The sequence below is a fragment of the Microtus oregoni genome, unplaced genomic scaffold, assembly GCF_018167655.1.
Source record: "Microtus oregoni isolate MIOR12 unplaced genomic scaffold, Mior012 000011F_ref0000422, whole genome shotgun sequence".
NCBI classification, from domain to species: Eukaryota; Metazoa; Chordata; class Mammalia; order Rodentia; family Cricetidae; genus Microtus; species Microtus oregoni.
Genome location: NW_024543070.1, coordinates 53,274,903 through 53,294,173, shown reverse-complemented (window position 1 = coordinate 53,294,173; position 19,271 = coordinate 53,274,903). Strand labels below are relative to the sequence as shown.

The 19,271-nt window shown below is 45.7% G+C and overlaps 1 protein-coding gene across 3 annotated transcripts in view; it reads right to left on the bottom strand.

Annotated features, from left to right (window-relative positions):
• Window positions 1-19,271, bottom strand: part of LOC121453331 (methylglutaconyl-CoA hydratase, mitochondrial) — a 95,484-nt gene that overhangs the window by 48,529 nt on the left and 27,684 nt on the right. The window contains exons 5-6 of one of the 3 annotated variants that reach the window (XM_041660017.1): window positions 9,566-9,658; window positions 7,580-7,636 (exon numbers count right to left, since the gene is read on the bottom strand). The exons of 1 other annotated variant lie outside the window; for it this stretch is intronic. In XM_041660017.1, the coding sequence (XP_041515951.1) occupies window positions 7,580-7,636; window positions 9,566-9,658 (150 nt within the window). The remainder of the gene's footprint in view (window positions 1-7,579; window positions 7,637-9,565; window positions 9,659-19,271) is intronic. One more of the 3 variants, XM_041660018.1, reaches the window with a different exon arrangement.

Here is a 19,271-nt window from a genome sequence, read left to right as displayed (position 1 = left end):
GCCATGCTCCCCACCATGATGATAATAGACTGAACCTCTGAAACTGTAAGCAAGCCCCTCAATGAAATAGTCATGGTGTCTCTTCACAGCAATAAAAACCCTAACTGAGAGTTAAAGGGTTGAAAACCCACCCTCTGCAGCATAGGAAAGGCCTGCAAGGCTGCCTGAGGTTCTGGTGGAAGCTTCACCCCAGCCCCTGGCATCCATATACCCAAAGAGTCTGGAATGTTCTGGTGGAAGCTCCACCCTATGCCCCATCTCCCATCTCTCTCCAAACCTTGCTGCTTTTCAGAAAGCCTGCCAAATGATGATCCCTCCCCCAGAGATGCTCAAGAACATTCTCACAGAGTATTTAAACTGTCCCCAGAGAACAGACATGTGGTTTTTCAGTATCTCTTTTCCATCTCCTCTCTGGGGGCTGGAAAAATCAACCAGGAACATTTTACCCATTACACCTGGGCTTTTTCTAATTCGGTTTGATTTGGTCCAATCTGAATTGCTGCATCAGTGGAGAGGCTTATCAGGGTGCAGACACTTTTCACCCACACATCACAGCACGGGAAAGGTCTGCTATTACTAAGCCTCTTGGGTCTTACTTTTGTGCTACACAGCTCTCCTTCCTGAATGACCTTATCCATTGGCTTTGGCACAAACAGATCTCTTGCTATTTATGAAAATCAAGCCTCCCAGAATGAAGATGACTCACAGCTGAGGATGCTCTAAGATAAGCTCAGATTCTGATGTAAATTCTAGGGGAATTTCAACAAAGGTTATAAACAGAGCTTCCAAAATCAGGACACTCACAGGATTTAAATGTCAGTCATTACCTCACAGACACGCCTTAACATTGAGTTCCTGGAAAATGTGCCAAGTACACAGCTACCCAGAGGCCCCAGCGCTCGCTCATCCTGGACAGCAGAAAGAACAGAACTGAGAGTGGCTCTTTTTCTGCATCTGTGGAGTCTGAGTACTACAGTACAGCCTCACACCCATCAGTGTGCTAAGAGAATGCCAAACAACAACTCTCAAAGGTAGACTGGTCCACCACTGTCACGGGAGAAAGCACGTGGCATGGCATCACCTTTCAGAACCTGGAGCAAGGCTTTTCAACCTAAACCCAAGCATGCAGAAATGCAACTGAAACCAGACTGTGAGATGAGCCAGCTGTGGCAGCTTGCCTTTCAGCCCCAGCACTGGGGAGGCTGAGATCAGGAGTCTGAAGCTAGCACAAGCTACACAGTAAGTTCTGGGCCAGCAAGATACTAGAGACCTGTTGTAGGCACTGACAATAAAATTTATTAATAACGCATAAACCCTTAAAATTGTCAGGGGGATAGACTGCTGTCATGGCGAAGAAGGTTAGGGGACAAGGGGAAAGGGAGGGCAGCAAGGTGATGTAAATGTAAGCTCTACTTGGTTATACAACATGTATGCAGACATCAGATCACCCATATCATAGAGCATAAATATGTGCAGTTTCTAAGGGAAAGTGTCAGTCTCACAAAGAAAGGCCTGGTGAGTGTGCTGGTGACTTTTACATCAACCTAACATAGAGTTGTGGGGGTGGTACACTCAGAGGTAGGGGGAATCCCTGAATTCAAGGCCTGCCTGGTTGACAGGGCAAGTTCCAGGATGTCCAAGGCTACACATAGAAACCTTGCCTGTCTTGGGGGAAAATAACAACAACAACAACGAAAATAAGATAAGACAGAGTTATCTGGGAAGAGAGCCTCAAATGAGAAAAAGTTCCCCCACCAGATTGGCCTGTGGGTAAGCCAACAGTGCATTTTCTTGACTGATGTGTGTGTGTGTGGGGGGGGGGGGGTCCAGCCCACTGTTTGTGGTGTCACCTTTATGGTAGTCCTGGGTATTATATATAGAAAAGCAGGCTGAGTAAACCACAGAGAGCAAGCAGTAAGCATCCCTCTTCCATGGTTCCTACTTCAGTATCTGCCTCTAGGTTCCTGTCCTGACTTCCCTATGACAGACCTAAACTCTTTCCTCCCTAAGTTGCTTTTGGATACAGTCTTTAGCACTGCAACAGAAACCCTAAGACACACAGACACCTTAGAAAGAGTCCATCGTCACTGTGCAAAGCTGAACACGTTCAACTTTCTCAGGAGTAAACACCACATAAACCTCAACTGAGAGATCCTCTAAGATTCTTGTCAGGCACTGCCAAGGTCACCAAGATCCCGCCTATACCACTACATAATAGAGAATTCTGTATCTGGTCCTGATCCTGGACCAGAAAGAGCGTTGGTGAGGAAGCTGGCAACACAAGAATAAAGCCACAGTCCAGCAGGTGACAGTGAAACCAGCATGGCTGGTCACCAATGCTCCCCTACAGCATGGACAGCAATCCCAGATGCTCTCTGAAAGGCTGGAAGGAGGAAGAGAGGGTCAGATGTCCGGAGGGCACAGATGAGCAGCTCTGCACCTTTCAGACTTCCTGAAGGGCCAGTGTGGGTACTAACAGTGTGCTCTACCTCAGGATTGCATTGGACTCAACTTACTTTAGCATGCATGCACATTCCTTTACACCTTCCATTAAACTATATACTTTTAACAGTGATTTAACACTAAACAATAATCAGAATAAAAACTACACTTGAGAATTCTAATCTAAATTACATGATAGGAGTGGTTCATTAGGAATATTGTAGTCTCTCCAAAACATCCTTTTCTAGTTGACCCTCTTACTGATTTATAAATGATGTGGGAGTGATTTCTTATTAATAAAGAAACTGCCTAGACCCATTTGATTGGCCAACCCTTAGGTAGGCGGAGTAAACAGAACGGAATGCTGGGAGAAAGAAGCTGAGTCAGGGAGTCGCCATGGTTCTCCCACTCCAGACAGACGCAGGTTAAGATCATTCCTGGTAAGCCAGCTCGTGGGCTACACAGATTAATAGAAATGGGTTAGATCAACATGTAAAAGCTAGCCAATAAGAAAATGAAACTAATGGGTCAGGCAGTGTTTAAAAGAATACAGTTTCCATGTAATTATTTCGGGTAAAGCTAGCTGGGTGGCGGGACACAGCCTGCCGCTCCGTATTTCAACATATAAAATGTGAGAAATACTCATACTGCTATTCAGGCTCAAGCTCAAACTCACAGAAATCCAAACGCCAGCGTGATCGGCCATGTATGCCAGTGTGCTTTCACTGAAGGGCAAGTGTGAAGAAGTGGTGGCAAGAGCAGAAGCTAATTCTCCTGACCCCACCCAATATACAAAAATCCAAATGGGAAGCAGAGCTTCACTTGAACAAATTTCCAAGTGTTGGTCAACAGAGAACCATGGGCCTGCAGGACCTGAGGGCAGCACATCGCCCCACCTACAAAGACGCTCTCTCTACAAGACACGCTTCACATGCTTTGCTCAAAGACATTTACTTCCTCCAAACATTAAAAAAGAAAATGAGACATTCACTTTTCCCACAGTGATACCCCCAGCCTCCCACACATGGACCTTCCCTTCAGTCTCTTTCAGCTTGTCTGGAAAAGACACTGTAGCCAGGTCTTTCTGGGAGACTCTGCCCAACTGGGTACACTTTCTGTGGAGGTCAGGGAAACCTTTAGCCACTAAGAAGAAAAAAAGTAAATGTAGATACTTTAACAGCTAACAGAATGGCCACATAAAGCAGGTACCTTAGTACCTCTCAAGTGTAGCAAAATTCACCAACTTAGAAGCAGAACTTTTGATAATGTATTTTATCTATCAGTGTATGTGTGCATGCACCGTGATGGGTGAGGAAGGGCAGAAGTTGGTTCTCTCCATCTATCTGGTATCCGGGGATCCAATTCATGAGTCAGTCTTGCAGAGCAAGGGCTTTTACAGGCTGAACCATCTCTCAGACCACAGGATGTTTTTAAACCAGTTTTCCCCCAGTGACGTTCTCCATGAGAAAAGAAAGGGGAGAGGAGAAACAAGAGCCAGTAGGACGGCAGAAGAGAATTCCTTCACAAGCTTTCAAACTCGCCCCTTTAAGTAAGACAAACTTCATTTGAAATGGCCTATTCTGCGACTTAAAACAGAAAGTGCTTATTTTAAGAACCAAAATAGCAATGCACATGTGCCACACACCGTCTTGGTGAGTCGAGAAGAAACCAAAGTCCATTCAATGTGAAACCACACCGGCTAGCGGGCTGGGAAGTGAGTCATGAACTGAAAGCTTCACAGGTGAGGAGCTGCTGAACTACAACCCTCAGACTCAGTTACAAAATAACATAGCAGACCTCCAGCAGACTAAGCGACTAGGGAAGGCCAGAGCACTCCAACATTTACAAAATAACATAGCAGACCTCCAGCAGACAAGGAGAATAGGGAATGCAGGGAATGCCAACGCACTCCACTCCAATGTTTATTATGAATGTATGCAGTAAAAGTTAGAAAACTAGCCGGTTTTAAAGGTGGTGCACACCTTTAAATCCCAGCACTCAGGAAGCAGAGGCAGGTAAATCTCTTGAATTTGAGGCCAGCCTGGTCTACAGAGTGAGTTCCAGGGCAGCCAGAACTACACAGAGAAACCCTGTCTCAAAAAACCAACTCCCACCTTGCAAAAAAAAAAAAAAGTTAGAAAACTAATTCTCTTCTTGAGAAAACAGTCCAAATTCAATGAAATCTACAAAAGCAGATTCTGATCAATGGTCCACTGTGACAGGCACCCCAAAGAACTTAGTGTATTAGAGAAAGTCTAATGTCTCAGTCTCCAGCTAAGCGCAGGCAGTGTGTGAGAAGGTGACAGGTGTCATTCTCTATCTCCCTGGTTCTGAACTGTTGGTCTGGCTACAGTCAGCAAACAGTTATTCTCACACGACCACTGCATCTCATACTGTGCTCACAAAGCGTTTCAAGTTCAAGACATAGTCAATACCCAAACCAGCCTCCCCCACTGCCAATGCCGTTTTCCAGCTACTAACCCGTCAGACACGTTCCTTACACGTTACTGCGTAGGGATAATTAAGAAGGTCCACAAGAGCCCAGAATAAAAGATAACAAGTATTATTTATTTGGGGAAAAAACTCACAATAAGGGTGGAGAACCCCGATCCTCTGAGGGTGATGGTAGCTGTGAACCGAACTCCGACCACCAACCAAGGGAGCGAGGGCACACTTCCTGTCTGTGTTTATAGTGCCTCAGACCATGCCCTAGAGGCTACTGGCTGAATGTATTCTCACATTACTGGGGGCCACTGCCAGTCTCCTAAGACTGCTGTGATAAATTACCACAAACTGAATGCTAAACAACAGAAAGGTGTTCTCTCACAGTTCGGAAATAGAATATAAAATACACATCAAGTTCAGCTGGCCTTGGTGGCTCACACCTGTAACCAGCACTTGGGAAGCTGAGGCAGGCAGGCTGTTGCTAGTTTAAGGCCAGCTCGCTGTGGGACAATGCTCTTGAACACTGTAAAGATTTGTCACTCTTATTGGTTTAATAAAAACACTGGTTGGCCATCGCCAGGCAGGAAGTATAGGCAGGGTGACCAGATTAGGAGAATTCTGGGAAGAGGAAAAGCAGAGAGATAGTCACCAATTAGAGGAAAAGGAATCAAGATGATAATGCCTTACTGAGGAAAGGTACTAAGCCACGTGGCTAAACATAGACAAGAATTATAGGTGAATTTAAGGTGTAAGAGCTAGTCAGTAATAAGTCTGAGCAATAGGACAGTTTATAATTACTACATGTTTCTTTGGGATTGAACAGCTGTGGGACCAAGTGGGACAGAAACTTCTGTCTATACCAGTCTGTCAGGGTTACCAAATGAGAGCTCGCTGAAAGACAAGACTTAAGTCAAGACACACAACAAGACCTGTGACAAGAAAAGGCAAGAGAGAGGAGAGGGAGGAAGGAGGGAAAAGGGCATGAGAACAAGGGAAAGGGTGGACAGTGCTGCTCAGTGTTGGGAACAATCAATTCTCTGCTCTGGTCCTCAGCTTCTGGAGCCGTCACACTTGACTTACAGATGTTAACTCTTCGTGGGACTTCCACTGTCTTCTTGAAAGGACTTCGTGTCACTGGATTTAGAGTTCACTTAGATACCTGTGATTTCATCTCAAGACCTTTTTACTCCTATGTGATGATCCCTTTTCCAAATGAGGTCATATTTACAGGTTCTAGTTTGACACACTTGTTGGGGGCACACAGTAGTCAAACACTAGCCTTCTAGGATTAGTTATATCCTGATTTCCAGCCAATCCTTACTCAAGAAGCTTAAGGCTGGGATACAGCTCAGTGGCAGCACTCTCACAAGCATGCTCCAGGCACCATGAAAAGACAAGTCAGAAACACCAGATCACACTTTCTTAACTCGGTTATATTTCGTGTATTATCTGACAGCTCCTCACAGACAGACTCCTTCTCTTGCTGTCTTCCTTATTCACGTGACAAAGGTGAGCATGTAGAACAGGCACATGTAAGCAGGCACACACGCTGGCCACAGGAATACTGCTCTCAGGGATGGACAGGCTCCAGTGCACTGATCTGGGCAGACCTCAACCTCCCCATCCCCAGACCTCACACACATGGAGACTCTGCAGGTAGGCTTAAGAAGGCAGAGGACCTACTGATATAAACACATCTGAATGAGAGTAACATCACTCGTATACTAACAAATTGTCCTTCTACTGAAAATTACCAAAGGAGGGTACTATAGTGTAATGCGCCGTCCTTAAACGACCCCTTCCTTGAGGAAGGACATCATAAAATGGGAATGCCTACCAATTCTCTGAATCACAACATCCAGATACAGGGAGAGAACAGATACAGTGCTTCAAGCCGAGAACAGACACACATCTCCACCCTGTGCAGCTCCCTCCAACACAGGCTGTTGTCCTGCTATGCACACGCAGAACTAGGGTAGTTTAAATGCAAAATATTCCAAAACACCCAAGGAAGCTTGGCCCCCAGAGAGGCACTACAAGAGGGGGTAGGAAGAGGGGCCACCTAGAAAGAGGATAGGATAGGTCACTGGGGTACCAAAAGGGTACTCCACGGCCCCCTTTCTCTCTCTCTCTCTGTCTCTGTCTCTCTGTCTCTCTCTCTGTCTCTCTCTCTCTCTCACACACACACCATGAAGTGAGTTTTGGCCACATGCCGGGCCACAGTGCTTAGCTCCCACACAGGCTGAATCAGCTGAACAACGTTCAGAAGAACGGAACCCACTAAAACTTTGAGTCCAAACCAACCCTTCCTCCCTACAAACTGTTCACCTCTGGCGTTTTGTCACAGCGGCACAAAGCTGAGCAGATCCTCCTCCCATACGCAGGGTTTAGCTGTGTACAAGACACTCTGAGCTGAGGGTACACATGTTCAAATGCACACAGAGAAGTTTCAAGCCAGCTGTGATTCTGTAAGGAGACCATCCAAGCAGCGATACACCGATAGACCACACGATGCCACAGAGAGCAAGCGAGTGCGGGCCAACCCCCAGACCACAGTCCACACAGGCCACACAGATGCTGAGCGGAGACTCTGCTGGATGCACAGCCGCACAGCATCTGCCTTTTACCCCACTGCCCCCTGCATCTGGGAACAAACCAAGGATACCAAGAGACAGGCACGAACAACTCATACCTCCACCAGGAATAATTGCCAACTTTGTTTCAACCAGGCCCATTTTTGCAGAGGAAGCTAAAAAAAAAAAAGAAAAAGAAAATAAAGAGAATTAAGTGACAGGCATGTCATTGCTTTGCAATATGACAAAAAAGCAAAATAAGATTTTCTGAAAACACTGTTCACTGATTAAATTGATACCACAAATTTTGTTGTTGTTTGTTTTTTGGCTTTTAGAGACAGGGTTCCCCTGTGTAGCTTTGGAGCCTGCCCTAGAACTCACTCTATAGACCAGTCTGGCCTCAAATTCACAGAGATCAGTCTGTCTCTGCCTCTTAAGTGTTGGGATTGAAGGTGTGAGCCACCACCACCAATTTATAAGAAATTACTTCAAAGGTTTTTTTTGTTATGAAAACACTAATCATTCAAAATTACCCTCCATCCCCAACACAAACCCTAGATGAACACATGACATTTTTTGTTCAAATTTGCTTAGCAGTGAGCTAGATCCCAGTGGTCAAAGCTCAGAGTGAAAATTCCATCTTTGGATCTGATGTTGCCAGCTCATGAAGGCCTTAATCCTGGTAATGATTTGGGATCAAGGGAAGCATAGATTCCTTGACTGCCCCGACAGTCCCCACACCAAACAACCCCATCTGCAGTTAGATATAAACAGTCAAAGCCAAGCGCCAGTTTACTTTCTGACAGCCTGACTGCCTTGGGCTATCTCCCACAGTCTGCTGCCTTGCTGAACAGGCTCAGCGTGCCCTGGCTTCTCAACTGAAAACCCACCTGACCCCAGTACCAGGAAAGAATCAGGTAAAAATCACCACATGAACATGGGGACCCAGAATAACATGGGGAAAGCAAAAGCACTCACACCCCAACCTGATGCCCCAAGATGTGTGTGGCCACATGAAGGCAGGAAAAGGCAAACTAAATGCCATGGCTTCAGCTCCTACCAGGTAGCCACACAGTAGTGGCAGCATGAAGCAGGGCGGAACTGTGCTGACCCTCTGCTGCCCAGGACAAAACTCAGGGCCAGATGCACACCCGTGCAAGGAGCAAGACAGAAGCATGGGCTGTGGTACCACTGCCTGGGCTCAGACCAGAACCCCCTCACTCCCTCTGCTCCTGCTTCCTCCACAAAATCCCACAGGGGTTCTAGGCAGGAGAGGGAGTGAATCACATCAAGGGCCCCTGGTCAGCACCCAGCAAGCAGCTAGCAGCAACTCTTTTCACAATTCCCTCAGCATATGCTTAGAATCACGTGAAAGGGGGGACTTTAAGGGGATGAAGCTGTCACTACTGGAATAAAGTCACTAAGTGCTGGACCACTGACTCCACAGTCAGAGCCACACAGCTGGAGTCACGAGCTCTATTTTAAATGGGAGGAAGTTAGTCTGCTAAAGAGAAGCCCTGGGATCCCAACTCAGATGTCTGAATCAAATTCAGGTGTCTCTTTTCACTAAAACTGAACAAAGAATGGCAAAAGAGCTTCCTAAGGAGGCCTTTCCAATGGTAGGCTTGAAAACAGACAGCCTTCCCAAGTAAGAGTTGCCAACAGCAGGCTCCACAGGCAGTTTTTAAAAATGTTCTACTGAAGAGGAGGCAGAGCAAAATTATTTGGGCCTGAGGGATATGCACCATGTATGTGCACTAGGGATCAAACCCAGGGCTTATCCTCCCAGAACCCAGGCTTCATTGTGCAAAATAATAGACTTCATTCTAAGACTCACAGTATCCATAATGTATTTGGGCATTTGCTTCTCCCTCACTGTTCTTCGTCCCACACCGATACTGCCACTCCTCATCCCAAAATCTCCTTTTCATGTCTTTTTGTTTTGTCTAGATTCTATATATAAAACTGAATGTCTTTCTGAGTCAGGTTTACTTCAACAAACATGCAAATCTCCAAATTCATTGATTCTCATGCAAGTAACACTGTTTTATACTTCTTTATCCCAAGCTCCATTTAAAACTTAGGTTGACAGGATAGATTCTCACCTGCTACTCGAATGTCACATGCTAAAGCCAGCTCCAGACCACCTCCTAGGGCAAGTCCATCTATGGCTGCGATAGTGGGCACAGGGAGGTTAGCTGAAACAGACAGAGTTTATCCTTCACTCAACGCCACAGCAGTCCACATGGTTCATTCAGAACATATTCTAAAGCAGGGTGTCATATGCAGACTTATGTCTCTAGCGTCTTCAATAAAACACAAGTTTCATTCCCAATATTCTCTAGAACCTTTGTGTGACAATTGTAGACAGTCCACGTATGAATGGGGAACACTTTGAACCATCGCATTTCCTGAATTACCTTCAAGATTATTTTATTGAATCCTATAACGTCATAATCTGAGAACCTCAAGTCTTATACAAGGTGTTTAGTTCTACAATTTCAAGTGAAATAATTTGTGCAGCATTTTGGAACTCCTGACCCTTTATGGACTTGATGCTCAGGATGTCATCTTGAGACATGGCATCTGCTCAAAGAAACACACAGTGCAACTGACCACAGAGGATATAAGCCAGGTACCACCACCAAGGAAGGGTGGCACAAAGGTTCCATCCACAGCCCTCTCTGGCTCTGGGATCCTGGCCAGAAGTAGACATGGAAAGAGGCAGCATTCACAGAACCTACAAGAAAGTATTTCTAGAAGCTTCTACAGTAGCGGACTTCCATATGGCATTTTCAAAGGTACTTGCATTATCCCTCCCCTACTCTTCCTACCCCCCACCCATTTAACTCTTCCAATTCCATTATTCCCCCTTCCCCCATACTACCACCTATTTTCTAACTATCCCCCTTCCCTTGAAATCTGTACCCAAAGTCCTGGGTATTCTAATGCAAACCTACTATCAACAATCTTACTCAGGACTGAATTTGTGAGTTCCAATAACAACTTGCCAAGCAAGACATGCCCACTGGTGCAATAGTGGCACATATGTTGTTGCAGCAAATGATCACTCTCTGATTGGATAAAGCCCACTCCGCACTGCTAACCGGACCCAAAACTTATAGCTGGCTAGTATAGGCCATAGGTTAGAAGCTTATAGGCCATAGAGTAGAACTTATAGGCCATATGATAGAAACTAATAATGTTATTTTGCTAAATGGACATAATAATAAATTGCCCCTCACATTCTTATCTTTATACCCAAAAGTCAGTACATCTCTCAGCCTTCTTCAGAGGCACTTCTTTTTGCAGTAGATGACTATTAATAGATAGACCCACAATTGGTCAATGTGTAGAGAATAAGACTCAAAAGAGAACATCTATATCCTACCCCAAAGCTAAGGAATTATTGTGGAAGAAGTGTTAGGGAGACTGTACAAGCCAGAGGTCATGGATGTCTGCAGCAAAACATTTGCTGGACATGACAGGGCCACTGCACACATGAACTCTACAAGATCTAGCCAAAATCCCAGCACAGAGAATCTCGTGAAGTCCCACATCCACCAATTGATGGCTGCTGGGGAGGGAGGGTCAGATTTCCCCAGGGAAATAGCCACTGAGAGGCTGCTCCAGTAGGTGGTCCTGCACAGAAGTAGAGCGGGAAAGAGAGGGGCTGGGGGAGGAGTTGGGAGAAAGGGAATGGGGTGGATTTGATCATTGTGTGGTGGCTGGAGAGGGGATTCCGCAGTCAAGAGCACACACTGCTCTTCCTGAGGCCCTGCGTCTGACCCCAGCACCCTCATTAGGCGGCTCACAACCCCTATATCAGCTGCAAGAATAGCAGGTGACCCAGGGAACTGCTCAGTTTAACTTGCCCTGGTCTTCACTTTTTCCTTTTCCTCAGGTGAAAAGCATTAGGTACACGTGTACTATTAACCTGTTCCTGGCTGAAGACAGTGACAGTGACAAGTGTCCTGTCCTTCAAGCACAAGTCTCCCCTTACTCAGTTCTCATACAGTACACAGGAAGCATGGCCTCTGTAACAATCCTTCCTCCCAAGCCCTTTCAGATGGACAGCAAAGCAAGTGTGGCCGATTCCTACACACAGAAATGTTGGACTCAGTGACCTTCAGGAGCTGCGTAGACTTTAGAAGAGGCCAAGAAATGAGCCTGTGCAGGAGGTGGGGGAGGGGTGACAATGAGGCCTTTACAAGTTTATTCTGTTTGGTATGAAGGAGTCAACCTTATGTCTCTTTCCCAGCCTGCAGAAAAAATTCTCTTTCATACAATTTCTAGGAAGGAGTCACTGCATTAAACTCACAATGAAATTGGTCCTATCATAATTTATAAACTTTACACTAGTGAATACTTTTCTTTCTTTCTCATTTTTTTGGCAGAGAAGTTTGTATGTGCATATAATTTTTTTAATTTTATTTTTATTATGTTTGTGTGTAGGTATGGGCACATGAGTACAGTTACCTGCAGAAGCCAGAGGTGTCTGAGCCCCCTGTAGCTGGAGTTATGGGCAATGCGGTGCTGGCCCTGATCTCAGCCTAAGGTAACCTGTCTGTACAGCCAAACCATCTTACATAATACCGGACAGATGTGGCGTAATGTTGCTTAGTGAGTACAGCCCCCAACCACACCATGTAAGAAACAGTGTGACAGACTGGGCAGATTAGCCAGATACAGGACAGTCTGACCAGGAGCCTGGCTTAGAGGAAGAGTGAAGAGGCTGGCCTCAGACACAGGACCTAAAGTCAGGTGGTACAAGTACTAATGCTTTCCTATTGTGATCATGAATTGTAGAATCAATAACAAAAATACTTTTAAATCTGACATTTAAAATTAAATTAAATTTTCTAAAGGGAATACAACAAATATAACATTGTAACTTTTAAGAAACAAACTGGAATCCAAACGACACAGAGAAGACTAACTACCCATATCACTCCTGAAACTTTCAAACAGTAACATAAATCCACATGGTATAAGGCTGGCTATCAAATGTTTCCTACTAAAAAATTATTTAATTAGAACAGTTTAACCCATCAATATTTTACAGCACTATAAATTCTCAAGCTACACAGCCTTGGCAAGGCAGATGATATCAGTGCAGAGGCCTAAGGGAATACCCAGAGGGCAGCTGTGCATGCCTACAAAGGACTGAGGCAGGAAATGAAATGGCAGGGTCACAGCTCCAACGAGAAACCATGACTCAGTGTGTTACACAACAGTGGGATCAGATACTATTTTGAGTTTCATTCCAGGAAGTGAGCCAGGTATGACAAGGAAGATAATAATCCTTTGAAATGCTCCTAAAATATAATTAAAGCAGTAATTAAAGAGTTGGTCTATTTTGAGAAGGGAAGCGTGGTAGGCCTCCAGTGCACCTCAGAGCCCGCAGCACAGCACACCAGGCCCGGTGAGGCTGGAGAGAGCGCGGAACTGGAGGCGGGAGGTGGCTCTCTCTGCTCCTCAGGCAGAGGTTAATTGTAAGCCTCTAGAAAAACAAAGGATCTGATTATAAGGGGAATGGTAGTGATGTTTATCTGACTTTAAACTTGGTTCTGCTTAAGGACTAGTGTTCTGGTGTCAGCAAGGTAGTTCACTGGCTCAGTGCTTGTACCAGCGCTGACAACTGAAGTTCCATTCCTAGTACCCATGTGGTGGCAACAAAGAACTAATACCTTGACTTTCACACTTCTATACAAAGCAGAAAAGCTGCTACTTTAACAGAATGGCCCGTATACGGTATGATGAAAAGGCTGAGTACCAAAATCAAGAATAGAAATAAAATCTCTATTAACAAAACCACAATACATTCCTAATTATTCCTAAATCCAGTTAAAACTTTACTTTTGACTTAAGGTACTCTTTCCTGGCCCTCTAAATTCTGAAGAAACCACAAGAACAGAACAAAGCAGTCCCTGAGAAAAGCTGACAGGCTGGGCTCTGCGGGAGGCTGGAGGCTGGACTGGGCTGGAGGCTGGAGGCTGGAGGCTGGACTAGGCTGGAGGCTGGACTGGCTGGAGGCTGGACTGGGCTGGAGGCTGGCCAGGACTGCCACCCAGGGTGCTGCTGGATACCAGCAGGCACAGCAGAGAGAAGAGCCACCACCTTGGGTAGGAGAAGCCAGATCCAAGACTGGAAGTCTCAGCCACCTTAGCACTAGAGACACAGGAAACTCCTGTGACACCTAGGTTACAATCCAATCAAGGGAGACAGCTCTGGACGCTGTGGCTGAGAAGGGAACTGTGGCAGTAGTCAGCACGGAGGAGCCAATCTACCAACAGTCACCTCCTGGGGCCCCTTCTCCCGCCACACATCCCCGTTTCCAGGCTGTGTTTATACATAAAAATAAGAGAGTAAACTGATGTTTTAGCCAGGAAAGATGGAGGATAAAAACCTCATAACAATGTGACAAAATAAGCCAAAAGACAAAGAGAAAGAGACTGATGCCGCTGCAGGATGAAATGGAAAGACTGGGCAGGCATGGGGAGTCCTGGCCACGTGTGGGACCACAGCGTGGAACAAACCAGAAAAGTACTTAAGACAGATGTAATTACTTTCAAAAAGTAAAGTCACGGGGCTGAAGAGATGGCTCAGCAGTTAAGAGCATGTACTGCTCTGGCACAGAACCCCAGGTCAGTTCCCAGAATTCACACTGGGTAGCACACAACTGCCGGGAACTCAGCAGCTCCAGGGAACCAGGCACCGTCTTCTGGTTTCAGAGTACCTACACTGAAATGTGCACACCCGCACACACACGCACACACGCACGCACACACACACACACACGCGCACACACACACACACACACGCATGCACGCACGCATGCACACACAATTTTGAAATAAAAGTATGTCTTTAAAGACACAGTCACCAAAATCAGAAAGTATAGAAACAGGGCACAGAGAAACCTGAATCAGAGGAGAGGAAGGAGTCGGATGAAGGTGGAGACGAGGCACAGGAGGAGACAGGTAGGGGGAGCATAATACACGCATGGTACTGCAGTCAAACACTGAGGAAACCCCTAGATCCTTAGCACAGCAGCATGGGCAAAGCAAAGATCGCTCATGTACAGACAGGTGCTTTGTGTAAGAGCCAAAGAAAGGTCTGAAGATGTATGTGCACAATAAATCAGCACATCCGCAATGACCACACCCATGCAGGAAAGGAGGGCAGTTGCTGAGAAACTACCAAAGCCTACAGTCAACCTACAATCAACACAGCCTCGGGGATGCTTATGGGATTAAAAGCGTAGAAAAACCAACAAGAATTGCAATGAATTCCCTTTCTGGTCTTGACAAATTCTGAAGTGGTATTCTGGAACAGCAGCAGAAGTTAACAGTTAAACCCATGGCTCAGATTTCAACGGCAGAGTGGTCAAACGGTGGTGGAGCATACCTTTAATCCCAGCACTAGGAAGACAGAGGCAGGTGGATCTCTTGAGTTCGAGGCCAGCCTGGACTATGGAGTGAGTTCCAGTACAGCTAAGACTACACAGAGAAACCCTGTCGGTAAAAAGATGATAGACAGGCAGACAAATAGAAAGAATAAATGAAAATAAACGTAAAAAACACAGTGCTCACAGCCGAGAGTCACAGTGCGCAGAGCACCCAGCATGCTCATCAGGCCAGAGGAGCGAGCAACTCATGCAGAAGCTATGCAACTCCTAAAAGCTTGCTCTTCCTTCCCACGATTCTTCCTTGGCCCTCAGACACAGGCAGAAGACATGGTGAACATCCAGACTAACAGTCTACCAACACAAAACTATTCTTTACCAAGTAACTCTCAGCACAGTGCAGTGCAAATAAAAGCGAAGTTATCATGTGACTAAGAACATGGACACATGGGGAGCACTCGGCCTCAGTCTGCATGCCATGGACACATGGGGAGCACTCGGCCTCAGTCTGCATGCCATGGACACATGGGGAGCACTCAGCCTCAGTCTGCATGCCATGGACACATGGGGAGCACTCAGCCTCAGTCTGCATGCCATGGACACATGGGGAGCACTCAGCCTCAGTCTGCATGCCATGGACACATGGGGAGCACTCAGCCTCAGTCTGCATGCCATGGACACATGGGGAGCACTAGGTCTCAGTCTGCATGCCATGGACACATGGGGAGCACTAGGTCTCAGTCTGCATGCCATGGACACATGGGGAGCACTCGGCCTCAGTCTGCATGACAGCACCACTATGGAACTATCCAGCTGGGGTTTTTGATATAGTGGGACAAAAACCAGACACCTACAGGGCTGAGTGGTACTGAGTGCTGAGGAGTCAAAGCTCCTCAGCAGGTAGCAGTGGAGGAGGCAGAGCTCTGTAGGCCATACCCGTGTTCTTAGTTTAACACTGCATGCAGTTAGAATGAACACAATGGTTAAGTGTGTAAATGTCAAATGGCACTTTAGACTCAGTCACATCACCCATGCCTTAGGATGTCCCGACAGAGACTCTAAGGAAATCCAGAGTCAGTGCTACACTCCACAGAGGTATCTGTGCAAGGAAACTATCCAGGTAATCTCTCTGATACTTTATCCACAAAATGCAGAGCCACACAATGGGTTTTCACTTACATGTACTTACTTATTCAGTGTGTTTGCGAATGCACGCACATGTGAGGACGGCGCATGTATGGAGGTCAGAGGACAACATGCTAGAGCCAATTCTGTCTTCCACTATGTGGGTTGGAGATAATGAACTCCAGACCTTTACCCATAGAGCCATCTTGTTAGGGAGGGCTTCAATGCCTGGGTAAGCTGAGGTATACAACAGCCCCCCCACCATTGAGCAATTTACAAATCTGTGGCCACTAATGAGGCTGAATGCAGTTAGTAAAACCTTAGAGGAGTGGTTCTCAACCTGTGGGTCGCAACCCTTTCACAGGATAGCCTAAGACAATCAGACAACACAATATTTACATTATGATTCATAACAGCAGCAAAATTACAGTTATGAAGTAGCAACAAAACTTTACGGTCAGGGTCACTACAACATGAGGAACTGTACTAAAGGGTCACAGCACTAGGAAGGCTGAGTACCACTGTCCTGGAGTGTAAGGGACATTTTTTTATTTAAATTATTCTTTTCACACAATATATTTTGATTATGATTTCCCTTCCCTCGACTCCAAGATCCTCCCCCACCTCCCTACCCAATTTCATGCTCACATTCTTTCCCACTCCCTCCCTCGCTCATCCCTCCAAAAACAGTAAGAAAAAATTCCAAAACAAAACATTCACACAAAAAAATAATAGACAGCTAGATAGACGGACAGACGGGCAGGTGGGCGGGCAGGCACACAGATCAACTGACTGGCTGACCATGGAGTTCATTTTGTGTTGGCCAACTATTTCTGGGCATGGAGCCTGCCCTGCAGTGTGGCTGATACACCCAGAGACACTCTACCATAAATTTTTCCTTTCCTAGCAGGTATAAACTGCGAACAGTTCCTTAGTTAGGGTGGGCTTTGCACCCACTTCCCAAAGTGTCCTCTCACAGGCTTCCAGGCTGTCTATCAAGCTTGTGGGTGTGTTCGCACATGCTCAGATATTCTGACAACTGTTTCAAGCACGTCACCCAGCACATTTTAATAAACTGATGCTCTTATGTTTAATGTCGAGAGAACTAATTCGTCTTTTCTTCCCGTTTTAAAGAAACTTGTTCACTCCTTCCTCTCTGAGCATGTTAACAATCTGTCATTCCCCACCAAATCCCATCTGCAGCCCAACCTGGGGAGGTCTGGTCACCTGTGTGCCCAAAGCAAGCAGTACAGCACCCTGACTTGTGTATACTAAATAGTCTGCAGCATCACTTCGGCAAAACTCCTTGTACTTTCTGTTTGGGGACTTGGGGGCCGTGGCTCTGCTCAAGTCCCTCACAGATATCAAAGCTAGAAGTAAAGTGAGTCTGTCTGACCCCACACACTCCTCTACCTCACGAGACAGCTTGTCACTGCACGTACTTTGTGTGCTCCTAGTCCCACGGTTATTTCTAGAGTGAATGCCATCTTTCTGGGCACTGAGGAGGACAGCCTTTGCCTACTGCTGACACAGGGGAAACAACTGACTGCTTCTCACAGGTCCCGTGTCCGCCATCCTGCCACACTACTCTACTTTTTACTATTTGATCTTTTCGTGTTTTGCTTTGTTCTTTTTCGGTTTTTATTTTGGTTGTTCCCCTTTCTCCAGAGGCAGGACTTCGGAACAATGGTGACAGAGACCACCACAGTCTCTTCCAGCTTGTTTCTGAGTTCAGGGGACAGTCTCGAACATTTTACCATGAAAAGACAGCTTTTGACTCAGGCTGAAGAACACTATTCCCATTTACTAATCTTTTCCATGAATACAGGCTGACATTTCTCAAATGCTTTTCTCACATTTTAATTGCCTAATGTCATGAATTAAATTTAGCTTTTTCCAATGGAAACCACCCTTATATTCCTAGGAACACCCAACTCTGTTTTTTCCCTCAGTCTGCAGGTCTTACCCATCCCCCCACAGACATCTGCTTGCTTCTGCCATTTCTGCTGGGTTTGGGCATAAAAACTGCACTGCTGTGCGTTCATTAGCCGACTCCCAAGGTGCTGTCCTGTGGAAAGGCTGGTGCAGGTGTGCAAAGACTCCTCCCAACAGCTCCATGACATCAGAGATAGAAGTCCCCAACATTTAAGCTGAGCCGGCTGTGGGTGTGGCATGGCAGGGGATGAGGGCTTGGGAGAAGAGGGTCACAGGACTTTTAACAACTGGTTCAATTTCTTCTTTCACATTTACCAGAGTCAAGTTTTGTCATGGTATTTTCTCATTACCTTCACATTCTCTGCAATTTCTGTCCGGAGCCTGGTCCGTGTGCAGTATGTTAACAATCACCATGCTCTCAGGAGAAGCCTGACCCAGCCCGTCATTCCTTGTCTTGCGCATCACTAATTTCCGGTCCTTTCATTGCTGCTATCCTAAACCTCTCTCAGCTTTTTAACGTTCCCTAATGCCTGGTTCTTTGTCATCAGTGGGTTTTCTCTCGCTGACATGAACTTAAGACTAAGACTGTCCCTCAAGTGTTTTACATCAAGTCTCACGAATTTGGACACACAGTAATGCAACCAACCGGTCTTCAAGTTACCGCTCGGAGCTTCTCCTCTGACTCATAACTCAGCCCAAGTTCCTTTTCAATTTGTAAGTACACGTCTCTATGTATGAATTTTCTGAAAATTCAACTGACTTTAGATTCTGACCCAGCACACTCTTACAAAGACTCTGTAAGAATGATGCATGATTTCTGGTTTAGGGTTGAGTCTATTAAATCACACATGACAGTCTTGTTGTTCAGGTCCCTATTTTTTTATATATAAGTTTTTTTTACCAGTATTTTTGTCTTTTGGGTTTATAGCAAAGTGATAGAGATACAAGCAATGCTAATTTTACTAATACTGTCAGATTTGTCAGTGTATAATTTTATTTATATTGAGACAGTAGTTTTAATAGCAATAACTAACAATATTTTTAGCTATTAGTCTTTTCTTTTGTTTCATTTTTCTGAGAAAGAGATTGGTGGGCTGACCTCAAATTTGCTCTGTAACCTCAGATGGCCTCACCTGTAATCCTCCTGTCCTCCTTATCCAAACTCCTAATGTTCACTCTATAGGCCTGCATCACCTTACCTAACTAATGGTTAATAATACATGAATCAAAACTTCAAAAAGAAGAAAAAGGAGGAAATGTGTTTTTGCATGTGCACGTGTGTCCTCATTTGTGCAAGTGCCCTTGTATGTACATGTGTGTGGAGGCCAGAAGTCATGCCAAAG